General features: G+C 39.1%; 1 protein-coding gene across 10 annotated transcripts in view; it reads left to right on the forward strand.

Annotated features, from left to right (window-relative positions):
• Positions 1-24,620, forward strand: part of PRKAG2 (protein kinase AMP-activated non-catalytic subunit gamma 2) — a 452,122-nt gene that overhangs the window by 355,986 nt on the left and 71,516 nt on the right. For 7 of the 10 annotated variants that reach the window (XM_072652167.1, XM_072652170.1, XM_072652171.1 and 4 more), the window contains one exon: positions 1,059-1,161. The exons of 1 other annotated variant lie outside the window; for it this stretch is intronic. In XM_072652167.1, the coding sequence (XP_072508268.1) occupies positions 1,059-1,161 (103 nt within the window). Of the gene's footprint in view, positions 1-27; positions 111-434; positions 605-1,058; positions 1,162-24,620 lie in introns of those variants that run through there. 2 more of the 10 variants (XM_072652175.1, XM_072652174.1) reach the window with 2 other exon arrangements.

A 24,620-nucleotide genomic window follows, 5' to 3' on the forward strand; every position in this document is an offset into this window, starting at 1 on the left:
CCTCCATCCTGCCCCCCCCTCCCTGCAAATGGTTTGGGCCGACACCAGAGGAGCGTAAACCTACCGGACCGTACTACCCGCGGGCGACGGGGAAGGAAAGGGGAGAAGTGGTAAGAAAGGGGCTCTGGCTCGCTGGCTCGCTCGCTGGCTCCTGCCGGGCCCGGGAGGAGGGGCTGCGGAAGGACCGGCCGAACGGAAGAGGCCAGCGCGGAGTCGCGACCTGACCAAGGCAGCGGGGCTCCGTGCCACGGCCTTTCCTCCGCCTTCTCGCCACCTCCACTCCCCCCTAAAAAAACCACTCACCAAAACATAGCCCCTCCCACTCCCCCACTTTCGCTCTTACTGTCTCCCTCCTTTCCCTCCCCCCATGGGTAGATACCAAGAGCGGAGGGGGGGAAGGAGAGGCTGAGACCACTGCAGCAAGACGGACCATTCCACCCGAGAAGGGCGGGGGGAACGGAGGACGGAGGGGAGCTGGAGAGGGCAGAAGCCCGGGGTGGGGGAGGCGGGGGAAGAAGGGGGTGTGAGGTCTCCGTTGGTGGCCCCGGGTACCTGCTCGGCGCGGAGCGGCCCTCGGGGCTCCGGGGAGGGGGAGTTCCCCGCGGTGAGAAGACCCGGCTGCGACACCCGGAGGAGGCTCGCGGAGGGGAGGAGGGAGGTGGACTGTCCGGATAGGGGGCGGGTCCCCAGAACCCCCTCCCGCCGCGGTGGCGAGGCAGCAGCGTTGCTGCGCCTCCCAGGAGAGCTTGGCGGGGAGGTGCTGCCGGCCCCCGGCTCCGCCCTCAGGGGCGGGCCCTGGGACTGAGGGCGGGGCTAGGGGAGGGCCCGAGTCCAGAAGCTCCGCCCCCGCCCCGCCCCGGCGGGTGAGACCGGAGAAATCGAGCCCTGTCAGGCCGAGCCCCGGCCGCGGCCCTCCCCCGCCGCCCCCTCCCCGCCGCCCAGCCCACCTCGAGTCCCCGCCGGGCGGCCGCGGCAGGTCCGCGGGACTTCCTCCAGCCCGGGTCTGAATGCTGATCCCTCTTCTCCTCTCTCCCCCCTCTCCTCCTCCTCCTCCTCAGGCGGCTGTAGCAGCGGCCGCGGCGGCAGCAGCAGTTGCAGCGGCAGCAGCCCCGGGAACCGCCGAAGCCGGCATGCTGGAGAAATTGGAGTTAGAAGAGGAAGGTGAGTGAGCGAGCGAGGCTGTGCGGCTCCCGACCCCCTCCGCGGTCCGGGGGCCTTTCCTTCCCCGGGGGGTTGTGGTTATCTCGGACATGCGCCCGGGCTGAGCTTGCAACTTCACCCTGGGGTCCCCCCCCAGCCCGCCTCCCTGCCTCGCTCCCACGGACCGCGGAGAAGGCGAGGCGAAGCTGGGGGCTGCTGCCGGGCACGAACCGCAGCCGGCGAGCTGAAGAGCGAGGGGCGGGGGCGGGGGATGCACCCCACCCCACCCCGCCCTTCCCCCTCCCGGGCCGATCCGCTGGTCCAGGGATGCCCACGAGCTCGTCCCCTGGCAGCCCCGGCCGGCCGTCTGCCGCGGATGGGCGATGGTGCCCGGTCCGCGGGGTGGCGAGGGCAGAGCCGTGGCACAGAGGGATGCCAGCAGTGGGGGACATAAATCCTCGCTGGAGGAGGGGTGGTGGCGGTGAGGGATCCAGCCACCTTAAGCCCAGTGCTTTCCGGAGGTCCTTTTGTCCTTTACTGGCTGAACAACTCCAAGTATGACTAGATACGGTGCAGTTCATTCTTGTATATGTCGTCATTTCATACTTAGGTGTCCGCGCCCTGGCTTTTTAAAGTCCACCGAGCTGCTAGGTTACCTTACTTGTGACCCCCCTCCCCCTTTTAAAGAGGAAAATTCTGTAGAAAATGAGTGTCTTCTTACTGAATTGCTTTCCAGTTTACTTGACTTAACCGGCGCCCAGCATCATTTCTATTGCCTCTCCACCTATCCTTTTTTTCCTTTATTTTGACCTAGCCTTCTCTAAAGCAGTTCCTTGGATCTTTTGCTGAAGCTGTTAGAATTAAAAAAGAATGAGCTTTTATTCTGTTAAAAACTAATACTTATTACTGAGTATGAAGGGATCAGAGTTGGACAGTATTTTTTTTTTAAGTCTAGGCATCTTTTTTAATATTATGGCTTCATACAAAACACCTTGACAGTTTGGGAAATTAAAACTAAGGATACTCTTCCATTATAAAAATATTATAAATGGGGTTTACATTTTCTCCCCAAAAGCTGATAGACTGAAGCCCTGAAACAAAGAATGTGCCATGTGGATGCTGTCTTAGTGCCAACTTTACTTTGATCCTGTTCATTCACTGTCAGATGATTTAAGTAAACCACACATTTTATTAGCCTTATGATATTAAGCAGATCCCTGCTTTTTTTTTCTCCTGGTTTTAGCCACATTGCAGCAATTCCACTGACGCATCTCACTGAAAATTGTTTTAAAATAAACGATCATAAAATTTGAATTGCTTTATTCAGTATCTTCAGTGAGTTGAAATAGCGTAGTATAAATTTTTACTGTAACTTGGTTATTTCATCCCACTGAAAAATAACCTGGCGTTTTCAATATGAACACAGTAAAATGTCTTTATATACATAGATTTACTCATACGTAGAGTCAAATTGTGACCTCTGTGTGTGGAATGATGTATAGCCTGGTCTCTTTCACAAGGGCTTTAAAAGCCTAAAACAAGTTACCTTTGTTCTATAACTGTCATAATCTGTATCTTGTCTATTTTTGGTTTTCAGAATATTGAAGGGAAAAGAGGAAAAATGAGGAACATTTTAGTTAAGATCATTGTCAATTAATACACCAAGTACATAGGCCTCTTGAGATTGTTTGCTTTTTACTGAAGGATATAAAACCAATTTAATCTGTCAGGATCCTCCTAAATTCTAGTTAGAATTTTCTCTTTATTTTTGAAAAGATAAGGCATTTCCAAAAAACAAGTTCATATGCTATGTGTAATTTAATTGTCTCATTTCAGTTTATGGAGCATCTATTGCCTACTTTCAGAGTACATATTCTACCTTTCATTCTACTGCTATTAAGTTCATCTGTATTCATTGACTTAAGTAGCTAGTCTGAATTCACTTTAGGGGTTGAGGATTTCACATCTAGACGGTCTGCTTCTACCTTACCCTCATAACTTTCACCTGCGGCAGCTCTGTCCAACTTTTCTAGATTTTCAAGGAGAATTAAACAATGATTTGTAACAGAGCTGAGCAAAAAGAGGCACTGTGCTGCTTTCTACTTGAGTTCCCTTTGCAGTGGTGGAGTGATTGAGTCTTTATAGCACTGCTTTGTTTCCATTGAACTTTTAAATTGCTTATTCATCCAAAATGGGGAGGGGGGGAATGAACATCAAACAGAATTTTACATTTGTTTAAACAAAAAACAAGCTTTGCAGAAGCAGCTGGACATTATACTTTTAAAATATCCTGAGAACTGATGTTGCCAACGTGGATAATAGTTTCACTTCTGTCCAGGAGGTCTCCTTTTAACCTCTAAACTTTTTTTTGTATCACGTATTAATGTCTTTCATGTATCTAAAGCATTAGGTACAAAAATACATGTGTAACCAAACATCAAGTGCCTATTACTAGAAATAGTGTTTTCTCCCTTTTAATTGTTTATGAATGTACTCAGGAATTGGGGGTGAGTTGGAGGTAAGGAGTAGAGAGAGAAGAGTAGGAGGGACTAGGAGAATGTTGTTTAAAAATCTGTTTCAATAAGAAGAAAAAATAAGAAAGCTTTACTGTGAAACAACTAAGGATATATTTAATTCAAGAAGGTTTTTTTGAACCCCTACTATGTTCCCAGTACTGTGCCATTCATTTCAGAGGATTTCATAGGATCACAGCCTTTATATCTGTAAGGGACCTCAGACCTCTAGTTGAGCCCTTTCCTTGTATAGACAAGGAAACTAAAGTCCAAAACTTGCCTAAGGTCATGCTGGCAGTAAGTAAGTAACTTTGTTTCAACTTCCAGTATCTTTGGAAATAAATCGCTCTTTAGGTATCTTAGAAGAATCAAGTTTTTGCCACTTTTGGAAAACCAAAAACATAAGCTTCTTAAAAGTAGTAGGGACTTTTGGCTGAAGATTTTTGTATCTCCAATGCCTAACACAATGCCTTGTAAGTAGTAGGTTCTTGGTACATTTGCTAAACTGATTTTTAAAGAAACACCTGTCATTCCCATATATAGGTTTAAATTTTTTCTTTTCTCTTACTTACCTGTCTTAGGTTGCAGAGTCATTCCAGGGCATGGGTTTGTTCTCTTTGTAAGTCACCTAACCACACATTATTCATTGTAGCATCATGGATTTAGAGGTCATGTAGTCCAGCCCCTTTATTTTCTAGATGAGGAAACTGAGGAGCAAAACAGTTAAGTAAACTTAGTCACTTAGTAGTGAGTAAGAGTGAGACTCAGTTCTTCTGAACCCACAGCCAGTGTTGTTTTCATTGTACCATTTTGCCACCCTTAAATAATCAGCCGACTCTTTGAGCTGATAATGGTTATGGAAGCATAGTCCAACTGAGTAGTAGATAGAGTACTGGATTTGGAGTCAGGAAGACCCTAGTTTAAACCACTTTTTTGACACAATAATTGTTTGACCTTGGGCAAGTTTCTGCATCTCAGTTTCTTCATCTCCAAGATGGGGGTGACAATAGTACCCAGAGTGCCTACATCACAAAATTGTTATGAGGTTCCACTGAGCTAATATAGGTAATATGCTTTCCAAGCCTCAAAGCTATTCTCATTAAAACCATATTTGTTTCTTTTCCTGTTTTCTCTTTATCAAGAGTCTTAAAACATTATCCCAGTAATTTTCTATTGCCATCTCAGCCACCCTTGATCCTGGTTTGTTTTTTCTCCTTATCTATTTCTTGCTTCTGAATTTTTCATCCTACCTTCACTTCAGTTTGGAAGCAGCTTTCCCACACTCAGGAAAGAGCTAAAATAACAGCGTCAATAATTAAAGTCATTTTTTTCAAGCTGCTCATTGTTGTAGCTCCCTGCTAACCAAATGCTGTCTCAGCTGTATACCCGCTACTAACTAGTCTTCCTCATTAGTAATTCATCTCTTCCCCTCTTATCTTACTATCTGCACCCATCATACTGTCTCCCACCATAAGAAAAGGATATTGATTGACTCAGCTCCATCCACCTTGAGCAGCTTTCTTACCTTGCTTTTCCTGTTCACATTCAAGATTATTGAGATCACTGTCTAGATCTGTCAGGTAGTTTTAAGAAAAGGCTTGGATTAATCTACTCTCGATCCTAAAGTTTAATGGAAACTAGGACACTTTAAAGTTTGGCATTTGGCCTTCAATTTAGGGAAGACAGCAATGGCCATCCACAAAGCATCACGAAAAACTTGACTGTTGAGAACAAAATTCTCCTATTTGGTTTAATATCAATTATGCTCTTTAACTACATCCAAAGGCTCGGTCTGCTCTTATACCACTTGACCTTTTTATTACAACTGACACCTTTATCTTCTGATCCTCAATTTCCCTTTCATTTGAAACCCCCCTTTCCTCTCCATCTTCTCCTAGCTTTCGTATAGTACAGTGGACACTGGACCAAGAGTCAAGTGACCTAGATTCTAGCCTCCGATGTGCCACTCACTACTGGCACTAGTATAATCCTGGGTAAAAATCATTATCTCTTTCTGGTTCTCAGTTTCGTCAAATTTAAAATGAACTTGGGCTAAATTGCTAAGGTACATTTGCACTCTAAATCTACGAATCTTCTAGCTAAGATATGTTCCAGTGATTTTAGCTATGCTTTCTTTACAGTGAGTCCATAATTGACTTTTGTCTCGTTGATTTCCTTTCTCCAGCTTTGTATCTCTTCTAGTCTTTCTCCCTTCTTGGATGCTTTGCCACGGTAACAGTACAGAATATCATAAAACTCACATTCAAAGCCTTGTTCCTTTTCCTATTTCCATGTTACCTTTTCCTTTACTTGGTATCCTGGTCATCTCCTGTATGAATAATTAGAAACTATCATCTACTTTATCCCATTTTTACACTATTTTAAAATTGCATGTCTTTTTTTTTTCAGCCATATCATTCTTAGATCTAGTAGATAAGAAAATGCTTTGAAAGACTAATATCTTATTTTTTCAATCAGTTGAATGCTACAAAAAGTCAGTCAGGAGAGTGCCACAAACTGGAGAGTGCAATATAATGGTTGAGATTGGGTTTGACTCCAGAAGCATTTCTACATTGCCTGCTGCACAGGGGCACTATGCTAGGTGCTGCCCTTTGGCAGTCCCTGCCCTCAGGAGCTTTCATTGTACTGGGGAAAGCAACATATACACAAGGCTGTGAATAGGAAAAGCATGCCAAGTAATTTTAGAGACTGTGAGGGGAGAACGCACGAAGATGGAAGATGATCAAGAAGGGCCTTGCGAAGGAAGCCTTGAAGGGAGCTGGGGATTCTAAGAGGCTTTACAGCACCTTCACTCCAACGTGCTCTTTATCATTAATACATTTACTGGAGTCCTCCCACTTGCCTCTGTCCCCTCTCATCTACCCCTGGCTTAGGTGCATGGACTTTATAGTCCAACCCTCTTTACTCCAGGTAAACAAACCTTCGCCCCCAGATGTTCCGTTCCTCATCTGCAGACAGTTTTGGTGGTCTCCGACCTAACATTTCCCAATCATTCACCTTCTATTCAATTAGAATTCCCTTATTTTTAAACATTTTTCCAGCAAGCCTGTCCAACTCACTCTATCCTGACCAGTGGGTGAGAAATCAAATTCTGGGATAGTGGAAAGATGTTATTGTACTAGTAAGCAAGAGACTTAAGTTCTAGTCCCACTCAGCCACTAACCAGCTATGTCCCCAAAGCCCTCTGGGCCTCAGTTTCCTTATCCACAAAATACAAGAATTAAATGAGACAATTGCTAAAATGTTTTCTGGCTCTAAAAATAGAATGTCTCTGATTCTGTGGGGAAGATACTACCTAACCAAAACATAATCCAATAGTAACTTCTCTAGGAACACACAAAAGACCTTAACATTCATCATCTTTCTAGTAGGACAGGATTACCTCATTATATATTAGGTGTAACCTATTTCATTTCTCCTTCTTACTCTTACAAATGCTCCCTCTTCATAGAGCCTTTATAGGCAAATTCGGGATAGTGAATTGTGAATGGTTGTTGTGTATAATGTGAGGGTTAGTGACGTCTGGTGGACCAGAGGTATTTTGAAGACAAAATCATCACATCTTTATAGAGTTTGTGAGTAGCACAACTTTGGCCTATAGCTAAAAAGGATGGGCCATGCTAGTTGGTAGTCCATTGTCCATATTCACACCCTCCTAGACTGGTTATGGATATTCACTACTATCATGTTGACCAAAACACTGGATTCACTGCTCCTGCGTCCATGGTAGTTTGATTTTCTCCCATAGCTAGTTCAAATTTCTTTTTGTCAATAAGGTCTCAGTAACTAGAAATTCTAACTGTAGGTGGGGATATATGTTGTATACATAGGATGTTGTACGAACTCTGCTGCTCCTACTAGCACCAGTGAGACCTTAAGTTCCATGGGGGCAGAGATGAATCTAATATGACATGATAGAACACTGAACTAAGAGTCATAGGTGGGTTTAAGTACCATCTTTGACCCACCCTAGCTGTATGACCCTCACTGAGTTACTTAATCTATCTTGAGCCATTGTTTTCTTCTCAATAAAATGGCTGGTCTTCTCCATTCTCCTATCCAATGTCTCATATATCCATCCCATTCTCTCTACTTACAGAGATTCTGCCTTACTTTGTCTGTATCATCTGTCTCCTAAACAGTTGCTGTAACCTCCTGTTTGGTCTTCTTGCTTTTAATCTCTTCATTCTACAATTCATCTTCCTCCATACAGCTGCCACAGTGATAATAGGATGATAAAATTATAGATTGAGAGCTCAAAGGGACCTTGGAAATAATTTAATCCAATGCCTTCATTTTACAGATGAGGAAACAGAGAGGTTAAGGGACTTCTCCAGAGTCATGCATAGGTAATAGCATAGTCAGGATCTAAACCAAGGTCATCTCTGCCTGACCATGTTACCTGCCTCTTACCCCTGCTCACAACTCCTCAGGGGCTTCCCACTCCCTCTAGGAGAAAAACCAAAATCCATAGCCTGGCATTAAAAGCCCTCCACAGTATGGTTGATTTACCTTTCTAATACTAGTTAATATTACTTCCATTCATATGCCATCCAGTTCAGTCAGATGAGCTTGCTAATTGTTAACCTATATGTAACATTCCACCACCTCCCTCTGTGACTTTGCATGGATGGTTCCCCACATCTGAAAATGTACTCCTTCCTCAACTCCACCTGTTATAACCTTTCATTTCCTTCAAAGCAGAGTTCAGATGCCACTTCCTTGGCAGCTAGATGGTGAAGTGGATAGAGCATTGGCGCTGAAATCAGGAAGACTTGAGTTCATATTCAGCCTCAGACACTTAATAGCTGTTTGACCCTGGGCAAGTCACTTAATCTCTGTTTGCCTCAGTTTCCTCATCTATAAAATGGGGATATTAATAGCATTTACTTTCCAGAGTTGAAGTGAGGATAAAATGAGATAATAATTGTAAAGCACTTAGCTGGGCACATATAAGCACTGTATAAATGTTAGCTATGGTTATATGAGGCCTTTTGTAGTCACCCCAGTTGTTGGTGGCTGTCTTCCTCTTAGAATTACATTACAAACTTTAGATCTACTTTGCAGATAAAAGCTCTTCAAGGACAGGAACTGTTTTATTTCATTCCCTGTATCCCCAGCATGTAACACAGAATAGGCACTTAATGATAATTGGATTGAATTCTAAATTCTGAAGTGTCATATAGATGTGAGCTGTTATTATCTAACTTTAAAAAATTATTTATTTTAAACATTCATTTAAAAAATTTTTAAATTTCAAATTTGCTCCTTCCTGACTCTCCCCCCACCCACTAAGAAGGCAAGCAGTACATCATCTAACCTTTGTAATCTCCTCCAGTGCCTTGTAGGGTACTTCGAATGTATTAGGTGCTTAATAAATGTTGAAGTGACTTCTTCCATCAGATACATATGTATGTAGTCATAATAACACCATACTAATGATCATAATGCCTCCTTGTCTCTGAATGGTATTTTATGCTTTTTCAAAGTATATTCATGTTCATTTTAATTGCACTTAGTATATTTTAGTCACTTAATCTTTTCATAAAAAGTGCGTAAAGCAATATATTCATTTGCTAAATGGATCATGCTGTTACAAATGAAATTGGCAGTGTAAATAAAGTTGGAAGAATAAACCATATCTCCAGAGTGGTGAGAAACCCTTCTCAACTAAAAATGTAATTCGCTCCAACATCAGAAGACTAAAAATATATCCAGTAAGTAACTGAAGAACTGGAAGGCTTTTCTTCATGCAGAGGAAATGTGGTGGCTTGCTTACAAAGTACATTATCCGAGTGGAAAGGCTTTAAGGTCTCTCTTTTGTGGCTGTGATTGCTCTTGTGCTAATGTTATGGAAAAGGCGAGCTTACTGAGCTCTAATTATAGAGGGTGAGAGTCCTGTTGGGGGGAGGGGACAGGTGGAGGATCCAGTTTAATCTCAGGCTGCATTTTTATCGCTTTCCTTTATTGCTTTCCAGAATGTCTCTCTTGAGGCCCATTCTCTCAAATGTCCTTGTTGGAAACTTGATTCCGATGACTGAAGTCTAGTCATCTGAGTTTGGTGCTACCCAGCTCCGTGTTGTGTCAAGCTTCTCCAGTCTGTTTGCTCATATCAGGCGTTCATTACCCTCCTCTCAAGCCTATTCTTCATTTTCCTTGAAATGAAATGTTTAGAAATGGTCAAGAACGTGAACTTGTCATGTCCAGCTGTCATTTGTTTTGTCTCTAATTTTTGGTAGCTTCCAAATTGGCCACAAAAAGCAATTTTAGTGAAATAAAAATAACACTAATAACTGTCGTTTATGTGGCAGCTTTAGGTTTGCAATGCACTTGACATATTATCTCATTTGATCCTCACAACAGTGGTTTTGTAAGTGCCATTGATGTCCTCAACTTGAACTTGAATTTTTTGTTGTCTCCTCTCATGAGAAGCTAGCTTACACTTTAAAAACACATTTATTGAAAATTTTGCTGACTTGGTTGGTCTAGTTTTTGCTTTAAAGAAAGAGATTGCAGCCACGATAAGAGCTGACATACAGTTTTAAAGATTTGCATAGCAATTTCAGTGAGTTTTCCTAACAACTCCATGAACTAAATGCTTTCATTATCCTCATCTTACAGATGAGGAACTAAGAATAAGAGAGGTAAAGTAACTTGTCCCCACAGCCGTACAGGTCATAGGTGCTAATGGGAACATTGGGCCCCACGTGTTTCCTACCTCACTATTTAACAATCTTTTCACTCTGCCCAGCAGCATGGGCTGCTGCTCCAGTATCAATCATCCTGGCAGCCTGACAGTCCAGGGCCTGTAATTTTGGAGCTCTTTTTCAGCCACTGGCCTTTGAATATTTTCTAATTCCCTTCTTTGGAGGACCTCATTTGTTTCTTTGCTAATGTTTTACCTAGTCATTAGATCCTGTTGACTCTTCCAACATGAGTCCCTTTCCATGATGAGTAGGCATATAGTACGTACTTGTTGATTTCTGTTATGATTTATGCCTTATACTTCTGTCTCACAGAAGTCATCTCAGCCCACATTAACCCCTCTTTTCTGTTTCAGTCCTGAATCCTCACTTTTGCCATTTGACTACTAATATGAGCTACTCTTCCTCAATGTAAACACTCTTGCACTTATACTGTACTGAGTGCTGGGGCTACAAAGCAAAAAACAAAATAGCCTCTACTCTTAAGGAGCTAACAGCTTCCCAGCTATCTGGAGAGGTGTAGCATTTAACCAAACGAGTAAATACAAAGTGTACACCAAGTTGTACATTGTAAATGTAAGAGGGAGAAAGTACTAACCCCTTGGGGTGGAGTATTCAGAAAAGGCCTTGTGTGGGACGTGATGTCTGAGGCCTGCTTTGAAGGAAGCTAGAGATTATTAGAGTGGGAGGTGAGGAGAGCACGTTGCAGACTTGGGGGACCATCTGTGCAAAGTCACAGAGGAAAAAGATGGAGAATTGTGTACAGGTCACCACTGTTAATTTTGTCTGTCCGGTCTGGACAGCATGTAAATAGGAGTAATATTAACTAATACTAGAAAGATAGATGAGAGCCATATTATGGAGGGATTTTAATGCCAGGCCACAGATGTTTTTAAAAAATTTTATCCTAGAGGGAATAGGGAGCCACTGAAGAATTTGGAGTAGGGAAGTGATATGATCAGATCTGTGTTCTAGGAATTTCAGTTTGTCAGTTGAGTGGTCAATGTAGAGAGTGAAGAGACTAAAAGCAAGATGACTAACAAGTAGGCTGTTGCAGTGACTTTAGAGAGATTCGATTAATGAAGACTTCGAGGAGAGCCTGCATAATTAGAAAGAGACGCATACAGAAGATATTGTACAAGTAGAATCTTCTACAATACTTAGTAACTGAATAAATATGGGAATTAAAGAAGAGGTCAAGGATGACCCCCAAATTTACGAACCTGAGCAAATGGAAGGATAATACTATCCATAATAGAAGTTAGAGGAAAAGAACTGGTTTAAGGCACAATGTGTAATGAATTCTGTTTTGAATGTGTTAGGTTTCAGATAGCTGTGAAACATATAGATGGGGAATAAATGAATGAAAAGCATTGTTCAGCACTTACTGTACGCGATGAGCACTAAGATTACAAAGAGAAAAGCAGAGATAGCCCCTGCTCTTAAGAAGCCAATGTTGTAGAGAAGCAACATATAAAATGGAGTTCAGGAGAGAGATCAGGTTGCATTAACCTAACTGGCAGCATCTTAGAGCAATTGAGCATGTCACAAGAACGCTTTGGATAATGATATATTAGGGATGGCCTGAATATTCCCAAATTCAGCCCCCTCCATAGTGACAGAAGTCAGAAATACACATGGGAAAATGTAGTTTTCTACATGTAGAAATGTAGGTGCCCAGGCCCTGCGGCCGTGTAAAGTATTCAGAGTTGTGGTCTAGCATCATATTAGTATTAGAAAACTGAACGAGGAGTTAGTTCTCACTTCAACTGCATGATCAAATAAACTAACACATGGAAAATGTTTTAGAAACTGTCAGAAATTATACAGATAGAGTATGATGATAATGAGATAGAGAATTAAGAAGAAAGGAAGTTTCAAGAGCAGGCACTGGCCTTTGCCATCCAGCCTTTAATGAGTCATGTTACTAGGACAGAGTCAGGAACCCAGTGCTAATCAGAGATAATAATACAGAAATCAAAATCAGATTATCAAACCAGGAACACAGAAATGAAAGGAGTTAGGGGAAAACACAAATGATTCCAAAAAAGTGAAGTAGGTTGTCCCACAGGAATCATAACAAAAGCATTTTGTGCTTATAAGCAAGAAGATATACCTGGCCAGCTTCACTCTGTTGTAGTTTGATTCTTAATCAAAATGTCTTCATGAGAACATGCCAGTTTCTTTTCTTTCTGAGCCCTGACAAAGAAGAGGCACAGACTTGTGGTGGAAGTTTGGGGTGCAATTCCAAGTGATAACCATGTAAAGCAAATCAAAACCTGATGGGAACCATTTAGAGTTCTTAGGCCACTGATGGTTGTATTTGTGCTGTACTTTTAACTAGGGAAGGGAAATAAGGGAATAAGCATGTATTAAGTGCCTGTTGTGTATCAGGCACTGTGCTTAAGTGCTTAAGGAATATTATCTGATTTGAACTAGTTTTGTCCTCTTCTAGTGTTAGTTCTACAGTGGTTGTCTTGATGCTGTTTCTTTTTTTATATTTCCTTTCTCATAATCCTTTCCTATTTTTGTCTTTATTTCTAAGATAAGAAAACATAAGCTTTTCCCTGTAGCATGCCTACCTAGAATTTATCTACCCCAGAATAAACATAGATTTCCTTGAAAATCAAGCACAATGAAAACAGAAATATATTAAATTTATTTTTATTCTGCTGCTTAATAACCATTGCTCTAATGTAAATTTTATTTGGAGCTTGAATTTATGCTTATTTTGTACCTATTAAATACTTTAAACTCATAGCTTCTTTTATTATTATTTTAAAAACTTCACTTCTCTCATAATATGCTTTTAACATGCATCATATTTTTTTTCCAAACTTCAAAAATATTAACTTATTTTTTTAAAATATGCCATATAAATATGTGATTTATAAGTGATATAAATTACCTAGTTGAAAACCATGAATGTATATCCTGAGTAGTATTTTCTACATGGGGTTGTGATGAAATTTCTGTAAATTTAATTAGAGAATCACTTGTGTTGTGGTGGTGTTAGTTTTGTGTTTTTGAGTAGCTCTTTTTAATATATAAAACCTTTTAACATATAAAACTTTTCCTACTTAATGTAGTTGGGGGAGGAGAATGTGAAATATGTAGACTTTTTAAAAATAGAATTTTGCACTAGAAAGGGACCTTACAGATTACTTCATTTAACCTCATTTACAAACTGAGGCCTGGAGAGGTAAGTGCTTTCTTTGCCTGCACAATTTCCTAGGGAAAAATTAAACAATATCATCTGCCTATAGTTTAAAAACAAAGTTCTTTGGATCTAATGCTTTCATAACCTTTCAACCTTATATAACATTTTACCAATGTGGTAAAATATTTTTGTTCCCCAAAGTATATATTCAAAGCTTTCAGTTCACTCAAACATGGCAAAATTAAATTCCTACATTGTAGGAAAGGTTCAGTCATTTTCATTTGTCCAAAAGTGTAATCTTACAACATATTAATATTTTAAAATCTTCTCCAAAATTCATTATCCTCCACAGGAAAAAAAAATAGAAATGTTGAAACTTCTTTATTCTGGCTACCAGTGTAATCTTATAGTCTAAACTTGATTATTTTTTGAGTGTATGAGAATAATTGTGGAACAGCTGTCTTCTCTCGCAATTATATTAACTAAAGGAAGAAATTACATAGTTTTAGAAGTAACTAGATTTTTCAGATTGTCTCCTCGTTGTTATTTGGTTTTCCTTGATCTGACTTAGGATCCTTTCTCTATATGGCTAAATCAGCGTAAATCAGTATACAGATGACTCCTAAATTTAGCTTTCTACTCTTAATCATTATCCATTTCATTTCACTGTCTCTAAATGTTTCTTTAATATCTCTGCCCAACTCTTACAGCACTACTTTAAAATGGAAGTAGCAAAAAAATTCTTCAAAATGTTTTTATCTCCTTCATTCAGTATCATTACTTCTTTCATCTCCTGTCCATTCCTTTGGCATGTCTTCTCTTAAATCTAAATTATTAATAATCCAGTTTCTTCATATATCTATTAAAAACAAAGCTAAACAGCATTTACTATTTTTTCATCCATACCTGACATCCTCCTGCATCCAACCTAACTAAATGCTCAGAACCCATATGTACACAGCCAAAGTTAGTTCATGGTAATAAATATTCCACTCTTCATCTGTCTAGCTGTCTCAAAAAATCAGAAAAGTATGGAAAGTTTAATTCAAATCTAGCATCACGAAAACAACTTAAACTATATGTATTTCTTGAAAGTGGGTCATTGCTACTTTCTTCTTTGTATATGATATGATTCTCTGGAGGAAAAGTGAGGCTGGTGACCTGCACAGCCCTCCCTCACTCAAAACAAAGTCAAATGCAAGTCATATCATCATTTCTCTGATGGCATAGTCTTCTTCAGCAACAGAGGATGAACACAATCCTGTGAGCTGACAGAGGTGGCCGAATGGAGACGGGTGACTCAACTCCTCCTTTCCTATCTGCCTCCCCCTACCCTTCCTTCTCCTCTTCAAAGGAAGGTAAATTTGAATGGCCAGAGGATGCCCAGTTAACTGGGTTTTACTGGCTAATTTCTCCCCTGCTCTCCCAAAACCTTAAACCTACTACACTCTGAAGCTGGGACACCAGTGGGGCCCTGCCTAAGAGCTCATCTGGACCCTCCTAGCTTTGTGTGTTTGTCCTTCCTTGCCGAAGAAGTTTTAAAGTGATTATCTATAGTAACTGTGGCTGTTTCCCTCCTAGACTGATGTCTTTCTTTTTCTGGGCCTCATTAAAGGGGCCATGCCGTGGCTTCTTCTTAAACAGTCCTATTCAATGAATGGGCATTGCCTCACCCTAAATGAGTCCCTGCAAAGACCTTGGCCTAAAGGGGCCAGGGTCTCCCAGTGCATCCTGGGTCATCTCCAGTCATCCTAATGAATATCTGGTCACTGGATTCAGATGGCTCCAGAGGAGAAGTGAAGCTGGTGACCTGCACAGCCCTTCCTCACTCAAAACAAAGTCAAGTGCAAGTCATGACATCATTTCTCTGATGACATGGTCTACTTCAGCAACGAAGGATGAACACAATGATATGATTCTATTTTTATATTATTTGAGTTGCCACTGCAGTCATGTTACTCTAGACTACTGCACCATATTCATAGTTTCATAGACTTGGAAGTAGAAGCAACCATAAAAGCTATGTAGTTCAACCCCCTCATCTTATAGACTGAGGAAACTGAGGTTTATAGAGGTAGATAGAGTTGACAGAGAACATGTAGATAGTAAGTGGCAAACCAGGTCCTCTGAGTGCTCTTCTACTGCAACATCCAGCTTCTTATCATTCTTTGTAATATAAAGATGGTTTATCTCCTGTAGGACCTATGGTTAGCATAGGTCAATATATTTGTACCAGAGTTATAACCTTCAGGCTACCCTCACATTCTGTAAGAGATACCTTAAATATATGAGGATTTAAGAATGCTAACTTTGACATGAGCCAAGATATGAATAGAGATATGATAAGAGAGAGAACTATGGTGGGACCATTAAGTTGGTTACTGGTTGAGGAAAATGGGAAAGAACATTATTTGAATGCTACAGGATGCTTTACTGTTTGGGTAGGAAGAAGAGATAGTGGAACACTTTTGTGGGATTTGCCCTAGCATGGAAACCAGGGAGAAGCTATTGAGCAGGAAGAGCTTTTGGACCTAGGACAAATGAGAAAGTACTTTTATTTCTTTGCTGTCTAGGACACTGGAAGATAGATCCTAAATGGTCTGAAAGTGAAAATAGGGGAAACTAATCAGAGAAGTCAAGAAGAGTGAGAAAAATCCATTGAATCTGACACAGTGTCAGGTAGCTAATAGACTGGCATTAAATAGACTGATATTAATTTTATTCTTTGGGGGATGGAAACTAATATGGATATGGAAGTTAACTATTGTAATTTTGACATTGACTGATAGGCTAATAATAATATTATCTTTTTTAAATAAATCAATCTTTTTAATCTGTTTTTTAAAAAATGTTTTTTGAAAGGAGTATTAGAATTTTTATAGAATGCTGAAATTTTAACAGGTATTGCATGTGCATTTTAGTACTCTATATTATTGCCTTGCATTTTTCAGCTGTAAATAGACCTCTGTTTAAAGCATTTATTTGTGTGACATCTCCTTAACTAGAGTATAAGCTTCATGAAGACAGAGATTTCGCTTAATTTTGTATCTCCTCAGCAGCTTGCACAATTTATCATACATAGGTCATATTTAATAAATGCTTGAGATTTGAATTTGAAAAATACAAAATACATTTTAAAAATTTTATCTCAATAACATGGTAATGTTATGTTGATTTCTCTCAATGCTAGTTTACTTAATGCATTGATTTTGATTGAGAAATCATGTATAATAAAGTTTACTGTGGAAAATAAACATTTTCATAGAGCACAAGAAATATGTCATTTCCATTCAGCATTCAATGAATGCCTTCTTTGTTCAAGGAACTAGGATAGATGCTGAGGATATAAAGATGAAAACTGAGATAGACTTTGTCCATGAGGAGCTTAGACCCTAGTAGAGTCATCTCAAATTGTACAGGAACGAGAATAATACAAGGTAGAATGGGGATGAAAGCAAAAAAGTTCTACACAGAGTACTACAAGATTTCAGAAAGGACAGATGAAGGGTGCAAGAAATATCGAGGACAAGACTTAGTTAACTGGCTTGACTTTTTTGTTTTTCTCATCTATTGTGTTCAAAAATAACCCTAATATCATGAACTTGGGAAGCTATGTGAATGGTAATATGCCTTTATGCAAATGAAGAAGGAACAAGTTTAGCAGGAAAGAGAATAAGCTTGCTTAGGCTGTATTATGTTTTAGGTACTTGATGGAGATGTCTTATAGGCAGTTGGAAATGTAGGTCTGAATTTTAGAAGAAAGAGAGGTCAGAAATACAGATTTAGATTTAGGAATAATCTATATCGAATGATAATTGAAGCCATGGATGTGAATGAGATTGCCAAGGGAAAGAATTTAGAGAGATAGAATAGAGGATGATTAAAGAAATACCAATTTAGAACATCTTCTTTAAGGAGTTGAGAAGAGGATGAGAAGCCAAGCAAAGGAGACTTAAAAGGAGTGGCTCGATAGCAGAAGATCCAAGGGAGTTTAATATTTGGAAAGTCAAGGGAAAAGTAAGTTTCTAGTAAGAAAAAGGGTAGTCAGTAGTGTTAAAAGCTACAAAGAGATTAATACAGATAAGGACAACCAAAAAACCATTTAAGTTGTTTAATTAGAAGTTTATTGATACTTGTGAGAGTAATTTCAGTAACATGTTTATATTTTACTCTGTAGACAATAAATAGTATGTTGGAGAAGGCTTTTGGTAGGTGAGTGACAATCAGATTTGTACATTAGGAAGTTTAATAATAGCCACTGGAAAAGAATGAAAAGGGGAAAGACTGAAGGCAAGAAAGACCAGTTAGTTAATCTCTAGTAGTTCAGGTGAAAGGTGAAAAGAGTCTAAACTAGGGTGGTGGCAATGTGAATGGAGAGGAAGACTATGAAAAAATATATTGTGGATATAGTACTCATTGGATTTGCCAGATGAAGTGGAGGGTGTGAATATTTTATATCTAATGAAAGAGAAAGATTAGAAATTACTTTGAAGTTTTGAATCTGGGTGGATCCAAAGTTAGGAAAGTTGGGAGGAAGGTTAGATTTTGGAGGAAAGATAATATGTTCAGTTCTGGACATGTTGAGTTGTTGAGTTTGATGTGTCAGCAAAAAATAGGTGGAGCTATCCAGCAGGCAATTGAAAATGTGGAACTGGAGCTTAGAAGAGAGATCAGATTTTTATTGCAGTGTATGGACTACTGGCCCTGGAGACAGGAGGATCTGAGTTCAATTCCTGACTCAGACACTTAATAGCTATGTGACCCTGAGCAAGTCACATAACACTATTTGTCTCAGTTCCTCATCTGTAAAATGAGGTGGAGAAGAAGTGGCAAACCACTCCAGTATCTTTGCCAAGAAAACCTCAAATGGGGTCAAGGAGAGTCAGACACAATTTATTGACAAAACAACAGCAACAAGAGCAGATCTGTTGATCTCTTCTTGGGTGTTTTCTCAAAGCTTAGGTTTGACTCATGTGTAGGGTCTTCCCAAAAAAGAATTAACAGAGTAAGCTACTCTTTCTAGAAGTGATGTGAAAGAAAAATAACAAGAAAGAATAAGTAGGGTTAGATTCATTTTAGGATGGAGAGACATCTACATATTAGTAAACAAAGGGGAAGGAACCAGTAGAGAGGGCTGAAGATGAGAAATAGATTGACTAAACTATCATCCTTTCTTTCTCTCTCTCTCTCTCTCTCTCTCTCTCTCTCTCTCTCTCTCTCTCTCTCTCTCTCCCTCCCTCTCACACACATACACACATACACACACACACACACACACACACACACACACACACACACACACACACACACACACACACACCTCTTCTATTCTTTCCCCACTGCCTAAAAACACTCCAAAGATGCCCTCATCCTGAAGAATTCTTCATTATGTTCTGCTGTCTCCTATTAACTATTGACATACATCTTTCCTTCCTTTCTCAGCTAAATTCCCTTAAAAAGCTTACACCCAATGCACCAGTGTCCTCTTTTCTCACATGCTTCTAAATCCTCTCTGCAGTCTGGCTTTCAACTTCACCATCCAATTGAAACTGCCTTCTCCAAAATTACCAATGATCTCTTAATTACCAAATGTAATGGTCTTTGCTCAGTCCTTATGCTTATTGATTTAGCAGTATTTGACAGAAATGGTCACTTGTCCATCTGGTTGCTTTTCCTTTTCTGGATTTTTGTGACATTGCTCTCTTTTAGTTCTCCTGTCTGATTGGTCCTTCTCAGAATCCTTTGCTGGATCTTTATCCATGTCATACTCTCTAATTATGGTTCTCTCCCAAGGAGTTATCCACTGAATCCTGGGTCATTTCCAGTTGTTTTAACTTTTGTCTTGCCACTGCACTTGAGTGACTCTGGAGGAGACAGTGAGGCAGATGACATCTTGAAGTTCTGCCTCACTTAAATCCAGTTCACTCACGAGCCAAAATGTCACCCTTGTGAGGTTACTGTTCCTCTTCCAGAATGAAGGACAAATAGCGACAACACAATACAGTGACCCTTATATGTATTACTTTTGCCCATGTTTTTCTCCCTTATTGGAATGTAAGCTTCTTGAGAACTGGGACAGTGCCTAGCATGTAGTAAGCTTTGAATAAATGTTGATTGATTAAAGTAACAAGTTCAGTGGCAGTGTTTCTGCTAGATACCTGAGAATGTAGCTGTGCAAGACCAGAATACCAATGTAGACAATTTTAATTTGCCTACATGCAGTTAAAAGACAAATAAGAGCTAGCCCTAGATAAGGCAGTTATCCATTAGTATTCCTATTTTTTCCCCTTTCTTTGCCCTTTGCCTCTTTCACTGTCCAGCCTTCCCATATCTGATACTTATTAGCTGTGTGACCTTGGGAAATCACCTGATCTAACCTAATTTTATTCATGTATGAAATGGGAATAATAATACTTACCTACCTGTCTCATTGAGCTGTTGTTAATAATGTACTTTGTAAACTATGAAACACAGATATGAAAATATATTACTTTTTAGGCACCCAGCTAGCATCGTTCTTTTTTAAAGTTTTGATATCTTTTTTTTTAGTCCCAGCATATGCCAGTCCCTCCATCAAATCCTCTTTTATGAAGAAGAAAAATAGTTAAGCCAAATCAGCCAATTCAGCCACCTTCTCCCGTGTAACAGAAGTAAACAGTTACTATTTACTTTACTCTTCCTCAATTCATATTTTCCCCATGTCTCTCTAATTCATTGTTTCTGACAGCATAATATTTCCTTACAATTTGTTCAACCATTCTCCAATCATTAGGCATCCACTTGCATCCAGCTTTTTGCTATACCATACTACCTTCTTTTCTATCAAACAGGAAAGAATCAGATAACAGTAATTTTCAATGAATAATACAAATATTAGTTAGAATAAAAAGGTATCAATCTCACACTTGTATAGCACTTTTAGTTTTTAAAGTGCTTTCATATATTTTCTCATTTGGACCTTACACTGGTCCTGTGAGGGCAGATGTTATGGTAAAATGAGGAAACTGGGCCTCATGGGATTAAATGACTTACCTAAGGTCTCATAGCTGGTAAGTTTTCACTCTAGCCTAATGTTTTGTCCACTGTGGTGGGATGCTACCACTTCATTGTTGCCTTAATCACATATTTATGTTTTAAGCCTAGATATTACTGTAGGATTTTGTTAACTGTGAAGTGAAAGACATTATTCTTGCTTCTTCGCCATTAAAGGAATTTCAGGCAGCAGTAAACAAATACATGTAGGTGTTTGTCAAGTTTTTTTTTTTTAATGACTTAGGAAACTCTGAAATAGATCAAAAAGTAAAACAACCATAATGACAAAACTTAGAGAGTTTTTATTTCTTGTCAGTCAACAAATATTGATTCATCCCCTACTTTGTATAAGAAGCTGTGCTGGGCTACGTGGAGCATACGGAGATAAATGTGACTGGCCTTCCTCTCAGGGAGCTTTCACTGTAATGAGTGTTCTAAGACAGTCCATAGTAATGCAGTTCAAAAGTATTAGCTAAGTATAATATCAAACAAATTGCTTTGGGAGTTCCAAGTGAATGAAGCTTCTAGCTTCAGCTCCTGGATATGTACTTCTCTTTCTCACCTATCCCAGTGAGTTAGTGTTTGTTGATTTTAAAGTATGTGGAGGTGGTGAGGAGGATTTTCTTTGTAAAAGAAGTGGCTTCAGCTAATGTGCCTTGTGTGAGATATTTGTGGTATAATGGAGATCCAAACTGGACTTGGACCCAAGCTCTGACTTGAGATCTGAAGATTGAGACTTTTGAGTTCTAACTTTGATATGTCATACAGGCCATGTCTTCAGGTCTAAAATGCACTCCTACCTCACCTCTGCTTCTAACAGTCTTTTACTTAGTTTAGGAATGAGCCATCAGCCTGTGTGCCATTTCCTATGGGAAGCTTTTCCTGATTTCACCCTAAGTGCTTTTTGCCTCTTTAAGTAATCAGTTTTGAGCTTATTTACATGTTGTAATCCCCCCAGTAGAATCTAAACTCCTTGAGGACAAAGATTGTTTTTCCTGTTTTGTCTTTGGATTCCCAGAACTTAGCACTGTGCCTTGTACATTGTTGATACTCATTGAGTGCTCACTGGAGTGGACTGAATAATAACCCTGTCAAAAAAAAAAAAGAAAATGAGCTTAGTCTCATATGACATGGACTTGATAAAGCCATTCTGCCCCTTTGTGATCACTGCTTCCTTTCCTGGATATTCTCTTTCTTTCCCTTCAATGCTGTATCTTAAGCAGTCAAGCTTGCCAGCTTATAGGCCGAATTACACTCTCTTCCATTTTTTGAGAATCAGAACAATATTACCTTTCTCAGATTCTCTCTATAAAATCATTGTTTGGGATGATTGAAAGATCATTGACACTGTATATACTTGATAACTGATTCTGGGGATAAGGTAATTTTAAAGTAAATCCATTTAAAACAGAAACCAGCATTTCTACATAAGTAATAAAAAATTGATTGGGACTCTTGAAAATTAAACTAAAAATTATGGAAGTTAATTTTTTTATATTTGACAAAATTGAAGCTAAAATTACAATTGTGATCATCCTTAGAAGGAATAATGAATAAAGTACTGATTTTAGGTATAATTTTTAAAAAGAAAATTGTATGATAGCCTTCAAAGAAGGAGGAAGAACACTCGCATTTTATGTATACAGTACCTACTATGTGCCAGGCACTGTGCTAAATATTTTACAAATATTATCACATTTGATTCCTGCTACAACCAGGGGAGGTATGTACTATTATTATCCTCTTTTTACATTTGAGGAAAGTGAAGCAAACAGAGGTTGTGACTTGCCCAGAGTCACATAGATAGTAAATGTCTGAGACTGAATTTGAATTTAGGATTTTCCGACTTCGGGTCTGTCACTCTCTCCACTATGCCACCTAGCATCACTGTACTTTTGACAACTTTTATTCCTTATTTGATTTTTATGGTACAGTCTTGAAAAGAGGAATTGCAGCAAAAGTATTTGAGGGATTTTTCTTATTTCCCCTCTCTTCTTTAATATTCAAATCATTTTTTAAGAACCTACCTAGTCTTTAAACATGAATAGATTATGTAGTCCAGTAAAATAAAAAAAGAATGTAAGATTGGATAAGAAAACAAAACCTCAAAACCCATTGCTTACAAGAAACGCATTTTAAAAACAAAGACATACACAGAATAAAAATGAGGGACTGGGAAAAAATTTATTATGCATTAGGTGAATTTAAAAAATCCAGAGTTGCAATTATGCTATCAGACAAAGCAAAAACAACAAATTAAAAACACAAAAAGAGATGAACAAGGAAATTGAATTACACTGCAAGGAACCATAGACAGTAAACCACATCTATATACTCCAAATGACTTAGCACCTAAATTTATAAAGGAACTATTAACTCAAGTAAAAGAAGACATAGATAGTAATATAATAGTGGCAGATGATTTCAGTGTACCCCTCTTGGTTTTGGATTAGTCTAACAGAAATGTAAGCAAAAGAGAAAAGAAAGGAGTTAACAAATTGTGAGAAAGACTAGAACTAAAAGGCTTATGGCATCTTCTAAATGAGACTGCTAAAGAATATATATATATTTCTCAGTACCACTTTTACAAAATTTTACAAAAATTGATCATGTATTAGGGTACATTTTACAAATGTAAAAAGGCAAAAATAATAAATACATCCCATATAGACCATAATGCAATAAAAACAGTATTAGTTCAGAAACCACAAACAAGAGACACAGACATAAATGGAAACTTAACAATGAAATTTTAAATAATGTCTGGGTTAGTGAATAGATCACAGAAACAATAATTTTGTGAAAGGAGATTATAGTGGTGAAACAGCATACCAGAATTATTGTGATAGAGCTGAAGAACCTACTTAGAGTCCAGGAGACAATTAGTGAAAGACTGGACAACACAGATGGAGAAGTTGACCTACTGGGCTTGATAGTCACTAATGTTAAATAGGAAAAGATGTATGAGCTGGCACCAACTTTATAGGTGGTCAGTTTATTAATTAATTTTTTGTGTCATAATTATTTTTACTTCATGACACAATTGCAGTCTCTGTCATAGATAGATAGAAAGCTGATCTCATAGTCTTGAAGACCTGGCTTCAAAATCTGCCTGTGGCACATATGGGCCAAATTACTAAATCTTTCTGTGCCTCAGGTAATTCTTTAAAGACAAAATTGCTGAGTACAAAAAAAAAATCAATGTGGCCAAAATCAGAAGGAAAGGGGGAAACTGGGAAAAAAAATAACAGCAAATTTCTCTGATAAAAGTCTTGTTTCTAAAATATGTGGAGAACTAAGCCAAATTTATAAAAAATAAGAACCATTCCACAATTGATAAATGGTCAGTGGATATGAACAGTTTTCAGAAAAAGAAATAAAAGTTATCAATAATCATATAAAAATATTCTCTAAATCACTAATAATTACAGAAATGTAATTTTAAACAACTCTGAGGTACTACCTCTTACCTATCAGATTGACTGACATGACAGAAAAGGAAAATGTCATGCTGGAAGGAATATTGAAAAATCAATAAACTAATGCACTGTTGGTGGAATTGTGAATTGGTCCAACCATTCTGGAGAACAATTTGGAACTATCCTCAAAGAGCTATAAAATTTTGCATCTCCTTTGACCCAGAAATACCACTAGTAGGTCTGTGTCCCAAAGAGATCAAAGGAAAAGGACCTATATATACAAAATTATTAATAACAGTTCTTTTTGTGGTGGCAAAGAGTTGGACGTTGAGGGGATGCCCATCAATTGGGGAATGGCTGAACAAGTTGTGGTATATGATTGTGATGGAATATTATTGTGCTATAAGAAATGATGACAAGGATAGTTTTGGGGAATAAACTGGGGAAGAAACTATTCCGTTTTGGGGGGAAAAAAACATCGGTATGAATTGATGCAAAGTCAAGTGAGCAAAACCAGAAGAACATTGTACACAAGAACAGCAGTATTGTAATGATAATCAACTGTGAAAGACTTAGGTCCTTTAATCAATATAATGATCTATGACAATTCCAAAGGACACCTGATGAAAAA

The sequence above is a fragment of the Notamacropus eugenii genome, chromosome 3 (genome assembly GCF_028372415.1).
Source record: "Notamacropus eugenii isolate mMacEug1 chromosome 3, mMacEug1.pri_v2, whole genome shotgun sequence".
Taxonomy (NCBI): domain Eukaryota; kingdom Metazoa; phylum Chordata; class Mammalia; order Diprotodontia; family Macropodidae; genus Notamacropus; species Notamacropus eugenii.